This window comes from Triturus cristatus, chromosome 6 (genome assembly GCF_964204655.1).
Source record: "Triturus cristatus chromosome 6, aTriCri1.1, whole genome shotgun sequence".
Classification (NCBI taxonomy): domain Eukaryota; kingdom Metazoa; phylum Chordata; class Amphibia; order Caudata; family Salamandridae; genus Triturus; species Triturus cristatus.
In genome coordinates this window covers 889,024,616-889,046,515 of record NC_140589.1, presented here as the reverse complement: position 1 = coordinate 889,046,515, position 21,900 = coordinate 889,024,616, and the positions used below count along the sequence as shown (strand labels likewise).

At 44.7% G+C, this 21,900-nt stretch overlaps 1 protein-coding gene across 2 annotated transcripts in view; it reads left to right on the top strand.

Annotated features, from left to right (window-relative positions):
* MAP3K5 (mitogen-activated protein kinase kinase kinase 5) overlaps positions 1-21,900 on the top strand; it is an 816,933-nt gene that overhangs the window by 237,386 nt on the left and 557,647 nt on the right. For both annotated transcript variants that reach the window (XR_014963045.1, XM_085611527.1), the window contains exon 2: positions 15,991-16,130. Coding sequence is in view for 1 of the 2 variants with exons in the window: in XM_085611527.1 (XP_085467653.1) it covers positions 15,991-16,130 (140 nt within the window). In the remaining variant the exon portion in view is untranslated. The remainder of the gene's footprint in view (positions 1-15,990; positions 16,131-21,900) is intronic.

The following is a 21,900-nucleotide window of genomic DNA, read 5'->3' as shown; positions in this document are numbered from 1 at the left end:
AATGAGGCAGGGCCAGTGAGACTGGGGGTGGGATCAGAGGCGTGGCTAAAAGTAAATAAAATATTCTGCAACTATTTTGTATATATATATATATATATATATATATATATATATATATATATATATATATAATTTTTTTTAAGTGCTTTCTAAATGTAGTTCTTAGTAATATGAAGACTGTTACCTACTGCAAACATGTCCATTAAAGGCATGCTCTCCACAGCTGAGCTCGTTACGACTTTAGTATACCTCTAAAAAAAATAAAAAATCTTTATCACAAAGCTTCATGTGACTTCATCAATTAAAGCGAATTCTGACTTTTACATTTGCAGATTGACCAATTGAGCACATTTACATTTCCTTTAGGCTGCAGCCACCCAGGCGAATATGCATATTTGTTGAGTAGCTATCTGGCCCTTTCAAGGCCACACAGTGCTGGACTCTTCTTCCCTTCCACTTCAGCTGAGTCATCTCAAATGTGGGATTTACCCGTTCGGGATGGTTCTTTTAGCATAAAGGAGGGAAACTGTTTTACGCTTTTTACAACAAGTATGTGCGTGTCATGCTCTTCAGATCCTGCCCACTTTGACCTCTGGGTAAATCCCAAAGTTTCTATAGCAGACCACAGAGATCTCAACAGGGTGAGACTGTGGCAAAAAATAGGCTTGGGCATCAGAATGAAATTGAATAGTTTTTTGCTGGGACAGTCCCTGCAAGTTGGGGACTGTCCTGGGTAATATTATTGCAGAAACTGTTCCTCTTTATTACACACAGGTACGCAAAAAGAGCTTTCTATCTTCAGCTGCCCTATGCTGCAAAATGTCCCGGGGTTTTGTTTTTCAAATGTAGGCATCTACGAAAGTGGCCTCCATTAAGCTAAACAGATAGCCAAATAAGTGGCCCACGTTTGCAAATCAGACCAGTTTTGACTTGGAAAGATACGCTCTATAGGATTTTTGCAAGGAATGGGGGCCTGCATACATTTGTATTTGCAGCAGGCAATGTTCCTGCAATATCAGGGAATCCAACAGTAAAAACGCCCACCAGGCTCTGAAACTAACCCACTGCAACCCCCCCCCCAAAAAAATGGCCCGCACACTGATCTGTCAGGCTAGCCCATTGTGCGCTGCGTGATAGCCTATTTGGCCAGTCCCACCCTAGAACATAAGAAACCAACATCCTGTCGGCAATTCTTATGCCTGACCATATCTGAGTCAGGGGTATACAATTTCCTGGAGGGTCAGGTCTTCGCTGGATTTTCAGAATACTCATTTTTGATATATAAGAAGCTTCATCGATTTTATTCTTATTTTCTATTCCACTTTGCTGGGAAAAAAGCAGCGCACATGACATACAATTCGACCTAACCGACCAGCTATAATGCAGTGAATTTAACACGGCTTGTACAACTTAAGTTCGTACGCACTTTATAGGGGTCAATACCAATACCAATGCAATATGTGGGACACCATATCTGCACTCACAGTTGCATGTCTTCCACAAGAGGCACCCGTGGGGAACTGTTCACAGTTGATGTATTTATAGCACAGAAATGATCTTTGCATAAATTCATTCAACATCATTTTGCACACAGTGAGTTACATGAATTAACTCATGACTATTAATGGCTCTCAGGGTAGTCGTTGACTGTTAATGTATTCCATTGAAACTGATTGCTTGGAAAATTAATTTCTATGTAAATCCTGAAACCGTGGCATGGATTTGGCCTTTCTGGGCCTTTGTTGGGTGCCCCTGCTGTAGATGTTGCATTGTGCTAGTTGCATTTTTATGGCGCTTCTTCTGCCTTTAGTGCAGATGCCTAGCGGTATTGGCAGTTCAGGTCGCTTTCAGTGTGGCTCTTGTGATATCCAGTCACAGAGGGACGCTGATGATTCTGGTCTGGAATTGAGATTTACCGCTTTACAGGCAATGCTCTGTTATTAGCACGCGATAAGGAATTTAATGACAACTAGCTATAATTGGGTGAAAAAAGGATTTCCTCTTAGTATTTGAAAACTAACCGTGGCTGCTTTTTGTTGCAGCTGTTCGGCATGAATAATAGGGACGAGTGTCGCCCTCCCCCAAATTAAGTGCAAAACTCTACTGTTTACATGACTGCTGGGGAGACATTAATTAAGTTGGTCTGAGTTGTGAGCTTAAATTGGTGGTTTCAGATGGTACCAAAACTAGGAAACGACACCATTTTATTTGGGATTGACCTCATACAATTGCAGATGACTTCCATTGATTTCCCCTGTGACTTTATCCCAGGTGTCCCCAGAGAGAAAAAAAGCACCTAGAAAGAATTTAGTGTATTCTGATATCCCTTTTTCGACAATAAGAAATATGCCTAAAAGCAAAAAACCAATCCAATTTCTGGAAATCTGATGTTGGATGACAAGCAGTGGGACAATCAGCGAATGAGGTTCATGCAGCCATCTAATAGACCAGTGCATCATCTGCACATGCGAGGAAAAACAGCAAGGCTCCAACTCCAAATCTGACCTTGCTGCAGCGAGGTCATGGCGTTGGATGTGGGGACCAACGATTTAAAGAATGCTCTTCTGAGTAGTGCTATCCTAGAACCATTCTGGGTTTACTTTTAAAATATTGAAGTCAGTTCTGAAATTGATTATCTTATCCCAAACCATTTCTCTGCTTCCCGACCTAGATAAATATTAGGATCTGTAGTTTTAAGTGATGGAAGGAGGTGCTAGATAATTTGTGTCACCGGCTTGCAGGTGACACAACGTGACCAGTCAAAGACAGTAAGTATTAAAAATGGCTGTGCCCTGAGCGGTGCTTCCTAAGGTGTGCAGTAAAGGAAAAAGAAGAGAATGCAAAAAGATAGTGTTAAAAATGTTGGCTTCTCAAAATATATCACGAAAAAAAGTTGTTGCTTCAAAAAAATTGAAAAGTGTTGTGCCCTATCTGGCAGAGATAAGTGTACAGGGATCAGGGGTCAGGTTGCATCCTTCTGCTAAAGTAGAGAGGAGCATTAACAGTGAGACAGGGAAGGGGTGGTGGCAAGTAAGGTTTTTTTTTTTTTAAATTCAGTGAAGGGTATCGTTAAGGGGTTGCAGATTTTGCAACTCACACGTGTCACATGATATCAACTTCCATCACACGATCACCTGGGGAGAAACCAATATCCCAATGCGTGCACACAGTTAATGGGAAACTTCTGAAGAGATCAGGTTTTCAGTTAATATTTTCAATGCTCAGCACAGCCGATGTCCATTACGGGGTGTGAAACGTCCCCAGGATGTCCGCAGCAGCCTCCGAGCCTTTGTTTCTTTGGTGTTGGAGTGGGGAAGGCGGGAATTTAAAGCACCCCAGACTGCGCATTGTACATGGCCACACCTAATTTATATCACTAATTCTGAATTTGCCATGTTTTAAATGACTTCCAGCTGAGACGTTGTTGTTTATTACAAACTATTGCCCGGTCTCTCCTGGGAAAACTGGCCTACTCCTGTTTTTTGTGTCTTCACACCTAATTTGAGGCCCCGTCCACTCCTCACACTGTAAAACGTTTGCTCAATTTGGCCGGGTTGGGATTCGTAGTGTTCACGGATCGGTAGTGTTAAAGGGGAGTTGGGGGCTTTCCCGGTTAAGGAGGGTTAGCATTAAGGAGTATTAAGGGTTTTTAAGCTCAGAGAAGGGTTGCGTTGAGTGGGGTTCATAGTTTTTAGTGTTCAGGGTCCGCAGCGGGCAGAAGGGAAACCAAGGGTTCTTAGGGTACAGTTAGATAACATATAGAAAGAATGTAACCAAAATGGCTTATAAAATTGAATATTTTTGGAATTGTCATGGGTAATAATAAATGACAAGACATTATTCCCTCAACAATTTCGAATCCAATTTAATGTAATCAACATTTTAAAAGTTGACTATATTACATACAATCCTTCCCAAATGGGGCAGTGTGAAACAGGTTAAGAACTTTTGCAGCTGAACAGAAACAACATTTTTTAATACCGCCTCTAAAAATTAATGTAGTTTCTTTGCTGATATATTAAACATTGTCTTATCGGTGCCTCTGTTGTGACCGAATCTAGAATGCTATATGATTAAGATGACTGTTCTTCCTATAATTGGAGTCAACTACTTTTCTTTCCGTTGAATAGGCAGCTATCTTAGATACACTTATTAACTTAAGGTACGCCATTTATTTTTAAATTTGAATGACCATTGGATCAGACATGCAATATTTTTTATTGTAATATGTTCTGTTTAATAAGAAATTAATCTAGGAAATATTTTGATGCCAGTTGTATAGTTGGAGTGAAAATAATGTATGTTGAAAGTGCAAGAACTAACGTCCTGAACGGCATACACATAGTTTAGTGTAAAGCTCTTGCTATTCCAGTTTAGACTCATATTTCTGAGCAGCAGAATTAAGTCTTTAATTCTGCACGCTTGTCCACTAGGGTTCCGTGTCTGTGTCTAATAATGATTTGTTTACTGGGACAATGAATGGGTGGTAGTGTAATTTTAAATTCATATTGGTGTCAGTTTTTCGAGCTTGTTGTACCAAATGTAATTAATTTAGTCGACTTTGACTTTTCCATGGTAGAAGTGCTAGCTGGTTCCATTGTGGATGTAGATTTGGTTTATACGTTTGTGATACCCACAAATGTACCCCACCAAAAGCAGCAAGTTAGCTTTAACATGATCAGTGGGTTTCACTCCATTCCAGAGGTTTCCCTCAGTTCTAGACTCTCCAGAGCAGGGATACTAGGGTGAAAGTGGATGGGCACTTCAGGTGCCTCTTTGGCTGGAGACCATTAGAATCAAGTTAAGTCGAAAGTCAATTGCAAAGATTAGGGACCTGTAAACAGAAGGCACAACCATCTTACGGCACCACCCTAACCGTGGGAACCACTAAGAAGTGAGCATTGTCACAGCGCAAGTGTTCATCTGTGAAGTACCAGTTAAAATGTTGCCATATAAAGGAAGATCCATTATTGTGTAGTTCCTTGAATCATGTGCAGCGACTCTTGGATATAGAACCTTCTAGGATCCGGAGACAGTGCAGCCTTTTTAAATGTCCAGAGATAGGAGACCTGAGAAGGAGTTTCAGCAGAAGACAAGCTGCTGTTTTTTGATGCAACTGACAAGACTGTAGTTAATATGAAGGAAGCCTCAAGTAAAGAGTATTGATATAGTGCAGACATGAGCCAACAATACCTTGAAGAATGTTCAAATGGGTGTGCTTAGGCAAGAAGGGAAGAGTTGTATTCAAAGTCTTCAGATGGAAGAAACACAAAGTGAAAACCTTTGCCACGTTATTTTACTGCTTGGGTGGGGATAGGACACTGGCCCAAAGTATTCGACCATAAGGGCGATGACCAGACTGAAGGAGGGCCTTCCGCTACACCACCTCTGTTTTGTATGTGCTTAGTTTCAAACAGTTGTAACTCATTCAGTTACGAATTGCTTTAAAACCGCTACGATCCATCCCCATCTAACCTTAGTAAATGCAGATTGTCATCATCTTAACTCATGTGAGAGACATTGAAGGATCTTATATGTCTGAATAATGGAGCCACATATAGCTTGAACAATATGGAGCTTAGCAAAGTGTCCTGAGACACTCCCCGAAATTGTTTGGAAACAGGGGATCCGTGTGGGGCCCTGTAGAAGCCCATCTCCTGTTTAGTAGGGAGGAGGAAATCCAACTCCGTGCCATTCCGCAGACCCATGCGGCATGTCTGAAAGTGTTGCATTGGGCACAGGAACAAAGGCGCCCTAGATACCAAAAAAGATGAGTGCAACTTATCTCCCTAGTCCAGAATCATACAAAGCTCATTGTGAACGGCGGCCAAGGCCTCCTCGGGACAAAAGTATGGTCGAAATTGTACTCTAGCAGAGTCTAACCATAAATTCGCATAAATTAAAGGTGAACATTTGGTCCTGACCTTTCTCCCTGCTATTTTGGCATTAAATGTTAAGATATGGGTTTATAATTATTTAAAGTGGCTGTATTCATCATAATGATAAATTGTATTGATTTTTATAGATGTAGGTTAGATTCGTAGACGTTGCTGTCTTCATAAGTGCAACTTTACATCATTTCTGTACATCATTTAATTTTATTTTAGCTATATGTAGAAATTGTCATTAAGTCTGTGATTATTGTATACATTACTAATAATATACATTTTGGTGACATTTACTCCTCTCCAGGCACTAACATTTATCCCCAAATCCTAGTGCAAATATTTCTTAAGTATGAATATCCCTAATGTAATGATCACTTATAACATTTAGCACATGCTTTGTAAAGATTAGCCGCTAAATACCTTTATAAAGTTCAGTCTGAATTCTACAAGTCCCGGGGTTAGTATATATAGCACTTCAAGAGATTATCTCTTACAACCAATCACAAAGCAGCTTCAATAAGGATAAACTAAAAGTGCTGTTGTAAATTACTTAAGGGAAGTGGACAGTTGGTTGTACCTCACTGAATTTATTAAATGTAGGAACGAGGCAGCTGCTGTCCAGCTATCTGCTATTTTTTTATCTGCTTTGGGCACTTTCTGCTCCAGCGTATATTTTATTATTTGCCAGACATCATTACGGTCCCTTTCTAGTTTTCTGGCAGGAGCGAACATTTGCCAGTATTTCCTCACCCCCTTCCTCACATTTATTAATATTTAATCTCTGTTTGTGGTGAGCCTTTAGAGCGTCTAATGCCAGGTGCGAAGCATATAATACGGATAAGGTTCAAGACGCTCTTGTCTCACAAAACAGGTTGGAGGTAGAGGTGGAAAGAAAGGCCGGACATCAATACCAGCAACAATATATGGGTGGGCAGGAAAGTGTCAGTATAGTCAAACAATCTAAGAAAAATAGTATTGGTGCCCCTGGGGGTAAAATGAGCACCCCACTGCCTTGGGTGTGGATACACAGGTGACAAGGGTCACTTGTGTTGTAGCTTACAAAACTAGATATACCCCGGCACTCATAGTGTTATGATGACTTAGTATTATTTATGGAATCAAAACTGGAACAGTTCGAGGCATGTGGGCTGCTGAATTCATATCTGTGCATAGATCGCCGCCTAGTGTTGGGTCCGGATGTTTGCACGTTGTTGTCCTGGAAGAGTCTTCGAAGTATCCTTGGATAGGTGACTCCTCCCCTGGACTACAGTGCGCATGGGCATCCTCTCCATCCTCAGATTGTTTTTTTCCGCCATTGGGGTCGGATGTGCTATCTTAGCTCAAGTTAGGAAAATATTTTGTCGAGGCCAAAAGGCCTTTAGTTTGCGTCGGTACTGTTTATCGATCGGGTTTCGATACAATCTTGTTAGTTTACTAACTTTCAGCACCGACTTTTTTCGCATTTACCTGTCCATCGACTACTTCGACGATGGAATCGAGGACGCCATTCAAAAGGTGTCCGGTATGCAATGCGAAGTACCCACACATCGACGTCCATCCGGTGTGCAACAAATGCCTTTCGCCGGACCACGACGAATCGACATGCATGGCCTGTGCCCGGTTCCGTTCCAAGAAGACTCTACGGAATCGACGAGCGGCGAGACTCGAGGCGCAGCACGCGTCACCGGCCCCAACAGACATCTTCGACGAGGCCGAAGACGTCGAAGAATTAGAAGTCTTGCCCTCCAGTCCCGTTTCCGAACACGAACCCGGATCGGACGAGGTAGACGAGTCACTCTTCCACAGAGGTGAAGACGACACCGAGGTAGGAGACGACGAGGAGGCCTTAGGGGCCGAAGAGAGTAGCTCCAATGATGAACAAGGCCTACCTGTTCAAACCGAAGAAACACCAGTGCCACAGCCTATGGCTCCGGTCGAGGGATCGCCTTCGGGCCTTACCCGAGACCCATCCCGCAGTTCTTCGGCCCCGCCCTCGGGCCCGGCCTCGGACGTTCAGCGGCAGCCATTACTGCATAAACCAGCTGGTTTCCCTACCGCAAAACCGAAACCGAAAGCTGCTCCGGTTCCTACGAAACCGAAACTGAAAGTGGCGCTGGTCGGATCGAGGCCTTCGACGCCAGCGCAACGCGTCGGCACCGACCGCACCAAGAGAGACTTCGGTGCCGAACTTGAAGCGGGCGACGTCGGAGTCGACAAACGGAAAAAGGCCATCGGCACCGACAAACCTGCTCGGCTACCGGCACCAACGACACCGAGGGCCGTACCGCCTGCTGCGTCTCGCATCGCTCCCTCGACGACACCTAAGCCTCACGTATCGAAGACTTCGACGGTGATCTCCGCACCTCGACTCGATGAACCGCCGGCGCCGAAAAAATCCACGGCCGCCTCTACGAACCTGGCCGGTGCCAAAGCCTCAAAGGCGCCCCAAGTACGGCCTGGTGCGACGCAAGGCAGCAAAACCACGGCTGCCCTCCAGGACCCGTCGGGTTCCGGTTCGATCGGAGCTCCAGCAGCCTCTTCGGTACCAGCCAACATTACCTTCGGCTTGCCTCCGTCGACAATCCCAAAAATGTTCCAACTCAGGACACGGGTCACCCAAACTACGGTCACACCTGCTGAGACGTCTCCGGCACGTGTCATCGACGCCGACACTGGCAGGATGATTCTCCACGACCGAAGGATAACTTCGGAGCCGCCATTGGACCCTTTCAGGATCCCACTAAAAAGGAAGTTGCCTGTAGAATCAGAACCTCTCCTTTATGAACCTTTCCATTCATCCTACCAGGATCCACACCGGTTCTCCCCCACACGCTCCGACACGGATGCATTGGAGGACTACATGCATGACCAAGTCCCCTACCATGTAGACACAGACCCTGATGACCAGCAGGACCCTGATCAAACTTGGGGCGACCCTGCAGACCCCAGTGCACCTCTCGATGCACAGGACCCACAACTCTATGGGGCAAAAACATCTCCCACGGAGGATACTGCGGCGTTCAACGCTCTTATTGAACGTGCTGCAAATAACCATGGGGTACAGCTTCACTCTGATACCATCGAAGATGACTTTCTAATGGACACCTTTGCATCCTCAGAAAGACATGTAAAGACTCTGCCAATGTTGAAGGGGGTCCTCAAACCAGCCAAGGACATTTTCAAGGAACCCACCAGGGCACGAGTGATAAACCCCAGGATTGATAAGAAATACAGATCAGCACCTGGGGATCCTACTTACATCAGAGGCCAATTACCACTCGACTCCATCGTCGTAGCGAATGCTCGCAAGAGGGCACACTCGCAAACGACAGGTGACGCTCCTCCCCCGGACAAAGAGTCCAAGGTGTTAGAGACCTCTGGCAAGCGAGTTGCCGCCCAAGCTGCCAACATATGGCGCATAGCCAACACTCAAGCGCTCCTTGCTCGCTATGATAGAGCGCACTATGACACACTGGAGCAAATATTCCAACATCTCCCTGACCAGTTCAAGGAAGGCGCAGAAATGCTCATCAGAGAAGGACAGCTACTCACGAATGCTTCCATCAAATGTGCACTAGATGCTGCAGACACGGCTGCCAGGGCCATACACACAAGCGTCATGCTGCGACGACATGCCTGGCTACGGATCTCAGGATTCAAGCCTGAGGTACAAAACAATATACTCAACCAGCCCGTCAACCCCGACTATTTATTCGGGCCAGAGGTTGACACCACCCTCAAAGATAAAAAAGGACACGGACACTGCAAAGTCCATGGGCGCCCTACAAACTCAGTCCTTTCGGAGCGGCTCCTTTCGTCGCCCCGGAAACAAGGGAGCAGGTAGAGGACAGGGGTCACAACAAACGTATAACAAAGGCAATACACAGACCACCTACGATAAAAACACCCGAGGTGGATATCGTGGCTCCAGTACAAAGGGCAGAGGACGTGGCTACGGCAACACCAGGTCCTCCCCCAAGAACAAGCAGTGACGCCCTCTCCCTTCCTCCCGACCACATAACACCTGTCGGGGGAAGGCTACAAAGGTTCCTGTCCACGTGGAACTCCATCACCACGGACAGGTGGGTCAAAGATATTGTAAAATACGGTTACTGTCTGGAGTTAACCTCCACTCCACCCACAATACCACCAAGAAGCCGTCCTATGTCCTCAGAGCACTTAACGCTCTTACAGCAAGAGGTGCAAAGTATGCTTCTAAAAGGCGCTATAGAGGTCGTACCCATCCACGAGCAGGGTACGGGAGTGTACTCCCTCTACTTCTTAATTCCAAAAAAGGACGGGTCGCTCAGACCTATATTAGACCTGAGACCCCTGAACCAGTACATTCTTTCAGAGCACTTTCACATGCTCACTCTACAGCAAGTCCTTCCGCTTCTCAAGCAGGGAGACTTCCTAGCCACACTGGACCTCAAGGATGCGTACTTTCACATACCCATCCACCCCTCACACAAAAAATACCTCAGGTTCACTGTTCAGGGGCAGCACTATCAGTTCAAAGTCCTTCCCTTCGGCGTGACAACAGCGCCCAGGGTTTTCACGAAGTGCCTAGCTACGGTGGCAGCACATCTACGGAGGCAGCATATACACGTCTACCCCTACCTAGACGACTGGCTCGTTCAAGCGAAGTCAGCCCAGCAATGTGCAAGCCACATGTCCCGCACCATTCACCTTCCTCACAGTCTGGGATTCTCACTAAATTACCCAAAGTCCCATCTCCAGCCCGCACACGTACAACAGTACCTAGGTGCGACTATAGACACTCTGGCGGCCACAGCTCAGCCAAATTTAGTGAGGATCAACAGCATACAACTGCTGATCTCCAAGTTCAAACCCAATCACTCACTTCCAGCGCGAGTGTTTATGCAGTTGATAGGCATGATGGCCTCCTGCATCTTCATAGTCCCGCACGCAAGATTACATATGCGCCCACTTCAGGAGTGCCTAGCACGTCAGTGGAATCAGGCTCAAGGACAGTTGAAGGACCTAGTGTTGGTGAGCGGTCGGGCATACAACTCTCTGCATTGGTGGAATCCACAAAACCTTTGCAAGGGCCGACCATTCCAAGAGCCTGTCCCACAGATAGTACTGACAGCGGACGCGTCTCTCCAGAGATGGGGAGCTCATGTACTCCACTACACAGTGCAGGGACTATGGACAACACAACAAAAGAAGTTGCACATCAACCTTCTGGAACTGATGGCAATCTTCCTAGCCATGAAGGCATTCAAAGTACATCTATGCAACAAGGTCGTGTTGATCCGGACGGACAACATGACCACAATGTACTACATACAGAAACAGGGAGGAACACACTCTCCACAGTTGTCTCATCTGGCTCAGAGCATGTGGAAGTGGGCCATTCAAAGGAACATGTTCCTCATGGCGGAACACCTCCCTGGCAAGGACAACCAGATGGCGGATCTGCTCAGCAGACACAGCCACCAGATGCACGAGTGGGAGTTACACCCATCAGTACTCCAACCGTACTTCCAGCAGTGGGGTCATCCGGAGATAGACCAATTCGCGACAAGCGAAAACGCAAAATGCCAAAGCTTCGCCGCCAGATTCCCACATCCGCAGTCGCAGGGCAATGCGATATGGATGAACTGGTCCGGCAGATTTGCGTACGCTTTTCCCCCAGCGCCATTGATACCGCTGGTGGCTCGCAAACTCCGACAACACTCCCTGACACTCGTCCTAGTTGCTCCCACGTGGGCACGCCAGCCGTGGTACACCACCTTCCTCGAACTTTCCGTGGTGCCGCATCAAAGGCTGCGGATCAAACCCGCGCATTTGACGCAGAACCGTGGAGAGGTTCAGCACCCAGATCCGCAACAGCTGAACCTGGCGATCTGGCTCCTGCAGTCCTAGAGTTTGGCTATCTCAACCTGCCACCTGACTGTATGGACATCATCAAGGAGGCCAGGAGACCCACTACCAGAGCTTGCTATGCAGCCAAATGGAAAAGGTTCGTCATTTATTGCGGTAATAATGACATCAACCCGCTGGACGCATCCATCCAAAACATCATCTGTTACCTCTTACACCTATATCGATGCAATCTGGCGTACACCTCTATACGTGTCCATTTGACCGCAATCTCAGCCTATCTGCAAACCAGGCAGCACCTCTCCCTATACAGAGTGCCTGCCATCAAAGCATTCTTGGAAGGACTCAAACGAGTCATTCCACCAAGCCACCCACCGGCTCCAATGTGGAACCTCAACTTGGTCCTCACACGCCTGATGGGTCCACCCTTTGAACCTCTACACTCATGCGAGATTCAATTCCTTACCTGGAAAGTGGCCTTCCTTGTAGCGATCACTTCCCTAAGAAGAGTTAGTGAACTCCAGGCACTAACCGTTCAAGAGCCATTTATACAGGTTCACGCCAACAGGGTCGTACTACGTACCAACCCCAAATTCATGCCCAAAGTAATATCGCAGTGCCACATGAATCAGACTATTGAACTGCCAGTTTTCTTCCAAAACCCACAAACTGTTGCAGAAAGGGCACTACATACACTAGATGTACGGAGGGCCCTCATGTACTACATCGACCGGACTAAACCCTTCAGGAAGACAAAACAACTGTTCGTTGCCTTTGCCCCACACCACAAAGGTAACACCATCTCCAAAGCAGGGATAGCCAGATGGATAGTTAAGTGTATCCAAATTTGTTATCAAAAGGCAAAACGCACATTAACTATTCCACCACGAGCCCACTCAACACGTAAGTTGGGGGCTTCCATGGCCTTCCTAGGAAATATTCCCCTGCATGATATATGCAGAGCAGCCACATGGTCCACTACACACACATTTACAAAACACTATTGCGTAGATGTGCAGTCAAAACAGCAGGCAGCTGTAGGACAGGCTGTTCTCAAAACACTTTTTCAGACCGCTGCAGCTGGCACGGGTAGCCGCCGCCAATAGAGGGCACTGCTATGTATTCTATGCACAGATATGAATTCAGCAGCCCACATGCCTCGAACTGAATATGCTACTTACCAGTATGCATCTGTTCTTGGCATGTAGGGCTGCTGACATTCATATCGCCCTCCCTCCTCCCCGGCACCTGTCGCAGCTGCAGCTCTCAGAATTACTGCAAGCATGGTCATCACTTTCTGTATCTACTCCATCACTGCCACAATGGCGAAAAACAATCTAAGGATGGAGAGGATGCCCATGCGCACTGTAGTCCAGGGGAGGAGTCACCTATCCAAGGATACTTCGAAGACTCTTCCAGGACAACAACGTGCAAACATCCGGACCCAACACTAGGCGGCGATCTATGCACAGATATGAATGTCAGCAGCCCTACATGCCAAGAACAGATGCATACTGGTAAGTAGCATATTCATTTTACCAATACTCTAAACACAGAAAATACTGTAAATTTCGTTTCTCAAGAATATTTGCTGGTTTAGAACACTATGATTGCCGGGTATATCTAGTTTTGTACACTCTTGTCTTACATTGGGCATTATCTACAAAAACACACAGGTCTCATGTTCATTCATCTGTTATATTATCTCTCCTCCCCATTGTTACATGCAGCATTCCATACACAACAATACCTTTTAAACCTTATTATTGAACCTTTGCATACCCCACACCAAATGCTGCATGTCCTGTTTCTTGCTTCTATTAGTTTCCAAATCCAGAGTCCATAACATTATTAGGAACAAATATTGAAATGTTGCTCTGGAGGCACAACACGCATGGCACCTGCTTCATCAGATCCAGGTCTGCCACGTGCTGCTGGATGTTCGTTGTACCGAATGAAATTAATTTAGTAGACCATGACTTTACCCTGGTAGAAGCGCTAGGCGGTTTTGTTGTGGATGTAGATTTGGTTTATACATTTGTTGATACCCACAAATGTACCCCACTAAAAACTGCAAGTTAGCTTTAACATGATCATCTGCGGTTTTCACTCCATTCCTGAGGTTTCCCTCAGTCCTAGACTCTCCAAAGAAGGGATAGTAGGGTGAAATTGAATGGTCACTTCAGCGTTCTCTTTGGCTGGAGCAACAGTAGAATTGGAATCAAGCATAAGCGTCTAGTCTTCACCGTCCCTCCTTAGAGCACAGAAACCCCAACACAGTTTTTCGACCTCATTCTCCCCAGGTATGAGACGTCGATGTGAAAATAGTTTAGAAATGTTATCTTGGACAAAAAAATGTATATGCTCTAGATTGTTTGATGATCAAACCTTACATTGATTGGCGCGTTATTTTAACAAAGTGATGGCCACTAGTGCGGCTATCTAATGAGGATATAAAAGAGAGCAATCAAGAATAGTGTCTGCATGTTTTATAAATCGATCTTGTCTTCAAAGTTGACCAGTTGAAGCTAACCTCTGTTAAGGTGGTGGTTCATCACCGTTTCCCAGAGGGGTCCCCTCATTCTTCTCTTATTGAATCATCCAGAGCCTTGTTTGCTGTTCCTACCTCCCCCCACCTGTGCTGAAACGTCTTGCTGGAAACACTATTTGAGAGTGTGTGCTCAAAGTGTGCAGCTTTTCTAGTCTTTTTTAAGTCCTAGTTATTTTGAGACCATTTGAGGTCATGTATTTATGGGGATAAACAATTCATCCAGAAAGATATTGTTGCTAGGAGAAGTTACCTGTTGGTTTCTGTCTGAGATTTGGTGGATGCAATTTACTTAGCTGGTTTATTACAAACATAATCTTCTGAAACCCATTCCCCTCATTGTCAGGTTTATCACAAAGCACAATTGAAACCCCAGCTGTAGTAGAGCCGGTGATGATGGTTTCAGCCTGACCCACGAGATGACACAACAGTCAAGGGAACGTTAGTAATCCCTTTTCCCACATGAACATTGTTTTTGTTTTCCCTGAGTCAGTCAGTCAGGCTGATGAGGAAGTGGAACATCTGACATTTTCTCAGTTTGTTTTTATGTTTACTGAATATTTTGGTCTTGGGAAAAGGCCAAAAGGACGGCCAAAACGTCATCCAAATTTCAATTTTTTAAAAAGTTCTAGTTAAAGTGTAGGGCTCTGAATTGATAACATCTTCCTCACAGCCTTGAGAAATCTGTGCAGGGCTGTGTTGTGTGCTTTCAGGTGACGCGGTGGCGTTACCTGCAGAGAGACTGACCAAGGCTTATTAAAGCATGTGCACTGTTTCCTTAACATTGGTGTTTGCACACTAGATCCCTCCCACTACTGTGTCTAAGGTTGGGGGGCCATGCCGCTAATCTCTTGTCCGCTCATATGTGTGGTTCAAGCCCACCTGTGGTGTGGGACGTGAACAGGGTGAGGGCTAGCCGTAAAGGGCATTTTGCACATGTGCGAGTGTCCAGGAATCATCAAGAGGCATTGCAGCGGTAATATTTTTTCCTAGATTGATTTTATTTTTTGGAGGCACAGTTGGCGAAATTACCTTCCAGAGAAAACATAGTCAGTGTAATTAAATTGAGGTAATGATATATTTTTCCTCAAGGGGCAGTCTTTATAAGTAGATGGGTCAGTGGTTCACAGTCAGCTGTGCACCAATCCCACTCTGGACCATACCGCATACCACAAGCTACCCCAAGGAAGAAGGGGATGAGGGAAGGAGGGGGGCATATTTCATTTGTCATATATTACATTTTTTTATTTGTAATAGATTAAATGTAGCGTGCTTTTACTATTAAGCGTGGACAGGGGCTTTGGTGCACAGTTGCTCTAAATACCACAAGTTATTGGGACACACTTAATTTCATTTTCAAAAAGAACAATTGATGGACAGAATTCTGCATAATGTCAAACATTCACCCCAGTACAGAGATCTGGACCTAAATCCATTGTATATCTATCTTATCTATCTTATCTATCTTACCTATCTTACCTATCTTACCTATCTTATCTATCTTACCTATCTTATCTATCTTACCTATCTTACCTATCTTACCTATCTTACCTATCTTACCTATCTTACCTATCTTACCTATCTTTAGCTGTTGTAGTCAAATCTTTAGGCTGTTTTGGCCTGATTATGCATTTTGATAAAAACAGCATCTTTGTGCTGCCTGTATATAGTTCTAAGCGTGTGTTTCCTACTGTCGTCATGCAGATATTGCCGTGGTGGAGATGAGTGATGCTTTCAGACAGCCGTCCCTCTTCTATCACCTAGGGGTGAGGGAAAGTTTCAGCCGTGCCAACAACATCATCCTCTACTGTGACACCAATTCGGAATCTCTGCAGTCCCTCAAGGTGAGCAAATCTATTGTGGGTTGTCATTTTGCACCACTGAGGTCTGAGGGTTGTGAGTCTCCAATGGTTTTTCATATCCTATTTTTCTGTTAAGGTTTTTGGATGACTCCATGTTATTAGAGACACCATAGTCCAAGTCTATGTTTTTTTTGTGTGCAAAGCATTGAAATCTACAGAATTATTCAAATTGCTTTCATTGGGGTGAACCAGTAATGCAAGTCCCAGAATGCACTGTGTTCTTAAATAAATACCCAGGACTGGAAAATGGCTACCTTCATGGCATAGTGACATCTGGTAACAGTACAGTCACTGAAATTTCTTACTGTACATGCAATCCACTGTGGTTCTCTCCTAACTTGTTAATGGAAGGCGCACTGGCCATGGGTTCAGGCCGGAGCTTTCATTTCTTAACCCAAGAAGATGGCTGTGCTTTTAATGCTTCGCCATTTTCTATTTTATGAGCTTAAGAGTTTGAGTTTAAGAGCTTTAGGAGAATAGATTTATCAGTATGTTGGGGGGAAATAACTCCGCCAATCATGAGTAAGTGATCTCTGATGGAGGATCTCCAGTTGTGATGGGAGCTCCTCATTTAATGAATAGTTAACTACTGATTATATTATATTTCTCATGAACGTTTAATTGTTCCTTATTCGGAAGCTCAATATTTAGGCTGTTCTCCGATTAAATTTAGAAGGAGTTTTATTTCCCTAACAAAGAGGTGAATTGTGAGAAAATTCCAGCCCTGTTGCTCAAAAGAAATGAAGTTTTGAAGGTGTAAGCTTTGTGATTTTAGGGTAGAGCAGGCAGGAATACAGCATTACATGCATGCATGGACATAGATTATACAGGCATCCACATACAGAGAAGGAAGCAACACACCCGCAAACCACCATGCACACACAGATCAACGCACTTGATATCCATCTTTTGATCTGTGGGCAGCTGCTGAGGGACACCAAATGTTAGGAGGTGTCCTTGACTTTTCGAGTATATGTGACAAGCATTCAAGCCTCTGAAGGAAGGTGGTCTGGTTCAGGTGCAAAACAACACACATCATGGATGTAAATGTAGTCACAGTGGCTAGGTACACAACACTTTAACAATAATCACTACACAGTAAACCGTGCACACACATTTAACACAATAGGAACATGTAAACAAGGCCCACTTTTCAGTGAACGCTCTATACTGTTAACAAACAACTGCACAGTTTTGCAATGACAAACACAGCAATGAGGTGATAGATGCATTGAGGGGGTTAAGCAATTCAGGCAAGCACTCCAGCCATCTTGGTCACTAGCAGACCACCATCAATTCCCTGCAAAATGGAGGATTTATAGTCCGCCCATCAAAGGCAATTACTTTGTGATGATTTGGCAGCTTTTCCTATTTATGGCGGTAGGGCCTGCAAGCACCTAAAACAATGCAGGACAAAGCAAAATCAATGACAAACGCAGACAATACACCTGTAAACCTGTTAAATAAAGGAGTTGTCTCTCAGATTTCAGAAAGTGTTTTTACAGGCACCAGGAAGGTAAACCTACCTTCTTGGGTTGAAGGCTGAATGAAGGCGCTGGTTGCTTCACAAAGTAGAAATCTTGCTTCCTAGTGGCTGTGAAGGCATTGTCTCCTCTTGCTTTCATTTGTCCTTTTTTTATCACCTTTATTGATTTGCCAAGGTCTGACATTATATCATTTACACAGCTCTGTTGCAGAAGCATCTGCCCAGAAATAAAACAGTAGCAACTCAATTATTTAGTTTGCATTTAAAAACGCAACCTTTCCATGTCTGTTCTTCCGATTAACATAAAACAAACAGTTCCATATAATTAGGACTTTAGTCAGTACCACTAAACTATTGAGACTGGATTCAACAACTACAATGATTACATATTGGGATGAGATAGTGTGTACTGGGAGGCCAGCACATAGAATACATACGTGGAGAGTACCGGTCCAGTTAAACTAGAACAGCCATGGAACACCAGTGATTCAGTACTGGAACCACAGGCCCCCATCTAAGCAATTCATATGATTTGATCCTCAAAACAATACAAAAAAATGCAAAAACAGATCAAACATGTACACAAATTGTGGAATAATGTATTTAATTCACAAACAATATACACTTGAAAATCGAAATTTTTAATTTTAGTGGGACACTTGAAGCTTTTAAAAATGTAGTTTATTTTTATTATTCTACAAGATGAAAGGATATGCTAGACCATAGCATATCACTGACTTTTTTGCTCCTAATGCATGCTTTGTGTTTTTGAGAGCATACTAATGTTTCATTTGATGCTTCCGGTAGTCCATAGTGGATTCTGTTCGCTGTACTTCCTCTTCCTGCACAAATTAGGACAATGATGCCAACTTAATTTTTAGCTTCCAATTCAAAAATTCATCACATTTACAGAGCCTTTTTAAACCTTCATTTTGATATATATATATATATATATATATATATATATATATATATATTCTAAATCCTCTTCATATAAAGAGAAATAAGCACTCGCGGGAGACGCTCGGAGGAAATTTTATTCCGAACCAAACAAACTCGTTTCGGCGAACTGCCTTCCTCGGTGTTTGTCGACACACCGGGAGGCCGCCATTCTTAATACGTGCATAACATCCGTATGTCAACATACAAAAGGGACTAAACAAAGTATCATCACAAGATGCGCCATTTTGTAATGTGCAATTTAGCGATTGATCGATATTCATTTTCCCAAATTGCAGTTCAAAATTAAGAAAAGGTAAGAAAACAAACATGGCGATTATGTTTAGCTCAATTATAAATCTTTTCAAATTACTGTAAACATTCCAATATGCGAATAACAAGTCATTGGTTAATACACATATATTCGCTAAACACCAAGTTTCATGCCATGGATTGACTGTTACAATGCAGAATTGCTACTACTTTATATAAGTGTGCAACCAAACATGGTCCTTATCTGGCGATATCTATGTTTGCTCAAAAAGAATCTAGCCGTGAATCGGCTTCAGTCCCTTAATAAACATACGGACATACTAACCCTAGAACAAGCATGTTACTATTATAATTTCTTCCGCCACAGAATATATAAAATGATAATCAGCAATTCAAATACCAATTCCACTATGAATTCATACATGATCATTAAATGTACTATGATTCATTAACTCCATATTACTCTACTTTTTCATTGACCGTCCATGCAGTTGCGTTTAACAACCTGTGCCACTATGTCCTATATATATTTTCCTAAGTTGATCATCCTAACCCCAATTGTGATGCTAATTCTTCCCCACTGTTCAAACCCTCAGGGGATTTTGTCTGGTAATCCACTATGTAGCGTGACTCTAGCCTTCGCAGTTTTTTCAACCTGTCGCCCCCTCTGATGTTTTCGGGTACGTGGTCTAAGCCATAAAACCTTAATAAATTCCTATTACTGGAATGTTTCTCTGCATAGTGCCTCGCTACAGGATATGAGGCATCATTTTTAGTGATTGCTCTTTGATGCTCTAATATTCTAATCTTGAGGGGATGTATAGTGCTACCTATATAACATAGGCCACACGGACATAGTAAGCAGTACACTGCATAAGGGGTACTGCAGGTGATGAATTTGTTAATAATTCTCTTTACCTGTACATCTGGAATGGTATAGGAGAGAACTCTCTTACTGTTGGAACACGCCTTACATTTACCACAGGGGTAGAAACCCTTCATATCTTTCAGGATTCTTTTTGAGCAAACATAGATATCGCCAGATACGGACCATGTTTGGTTGCACACTTATATGTTGTAGAAGTTCCTTATATAGCTTGCCATCAGCTATAGTGCATGCATATTACTTGTAGCAGTGTATGCGTTTGTGGTTTATTTTCTGTAATCTCTCTTAATTAACAATTGTGTCTTGTGTAGCCCATGTTCCTCTGCCAACATCTCAAATGGAGTTAGTGCACCATCCTGAACAAGTCTCATAGAACTTTAATTCTCACTCTCTTCCACGGAGTCCAATATTTTGCTGTAAAGTATCCTGACTGTTTAGGTGTGCCAACCAGCAGTATTGCTGTGTATAAGACACTTTTTGGTGCAGTGAGGTGTGCTCACCAATCTGACAGACTCCTAGTCTCAGATTCCTTGCCTTAGAAATATCCCCAGGCGTCGGACTGGGTCTGTAAATTTTTCATGAGCAGTACCCCTGTATGCCGGTATGTGGCGTAGTTTGTGCCAAAAGTGAAATAGGTGGGGCCTATATAGGTGCCACCCTAGCATGATGACGTCCGTTCTTTTCTTTCTGCGCCAGTTAGCGCAGATCCGGAGAAGAGCTACCCCCAATCAATTTTTTTACAGATCTTTTTTCGACTTTTGTCAAATGGTTTTTGAGAGATCTTCTCCTGGTGTGACAGGGATGTTGACTAGGAAGCCCGGCTTCGAGCCTTGTGGTGGCGACAAACCCGCATCTTGTTTGGCTCTGATGCCTTGAGCACGACCGCAACGCGAAGGTCTGCACCATGAGCCCAAAGGCCTTGAGGAAGTGGTCCCTCAAGCTCCTTGCTGCTCGAAGTGCAATGCCATGACGGTCTCAATCCTGGTTGAGAGGAAGGTCTCGGGATCGGTCGCAGAGCTCAAGATCATCGTTGCACTAAAAGTCATCTGGGCATTCAGGTAAGTCCCACAAGAAAAAGAAGAACAAGAAGTCGGAACGTTCTTCAACTTTGCCCGGTGCGTCGCGGTCTTCAAGATGAGTGTGGGTCGTCATTCGAGGCCTGGCTCTGCGGTTAAGCCTGTGCCTGGTCCAGCTCTGCACCTCCACGAGTTTCTGAGGGTCGTTGTGACCCCCGCCCAACTTCGAGAGTTTTATGAGGCAATGCTCCTCATTTTTGGGTGGCCCATCCCAGCCGGCATGCCTTCAGGCCCCTGGGTTCTGGAGGGGCCCCTACTGGTTCCCCAACAGGGGGCCAGTCGGGCCCTTTTTATCAACAGATTGATCTGGACTGGCACCGGTCATACCATGTCGACCTTCCCCAGTGCCGGCCCTGATGCTGATGCTCCCGGCACCCTCCAGTAGCGTCATCCCGATTCTAATCCTCTACTCTGATACAGAGCTGGAGGGCATTGACCGACGCAGACTCCGGCACCAACTGGAGCCATGACTCACATGCTGGAGCCTGAGCTCTATTCCTAAGGGCTAGGACTTGGGAAGGATTGGAAGGGTTCGCTTGACCCTGAAGCATAACTATCCCTGGATCCTAACATTGACTAGTGTGATGACTTGGCAGAGGCCAGTGGACTGGACACTTCACCAGATACTGGCATGCATTCTCCCTCCTACTATGGCTACGTAGGAGGAAGCGTCATTTGCTAAGGTGGTGAGAAGGACTGCTGAGATCCTAGACGTTCGCCTACCCGCAGAGGCAATCTTGACAGGTGATTCAGCTGGAAGTGACCCCCTCAGAACTCCTCCAGTCATGTCTTTACCCACCCAGCCACCACAGCATGCAAGCTTCCTAGCCTCTATGTGACCAAGGACGGGGTACATTCAGACCCTGTAGGTTGGACAGCCAGAGGTCGGTCCAGTCCACCACCCCCCCGGCAGCGGCAGCCTCAAAACCCCTTTAGTTTGCCTTGTTACCATCATGGGCACCAAGAGGGAGGCAGGATAGGTCATCACCAACCCGCTATCGGTCTATAAGAGCAGACTGATGGCTTCTCCAGATTGTCTGTAGAGGTTACTCACATGCCTTCATGACTACCCCTCCACCCATACCTCCTGCT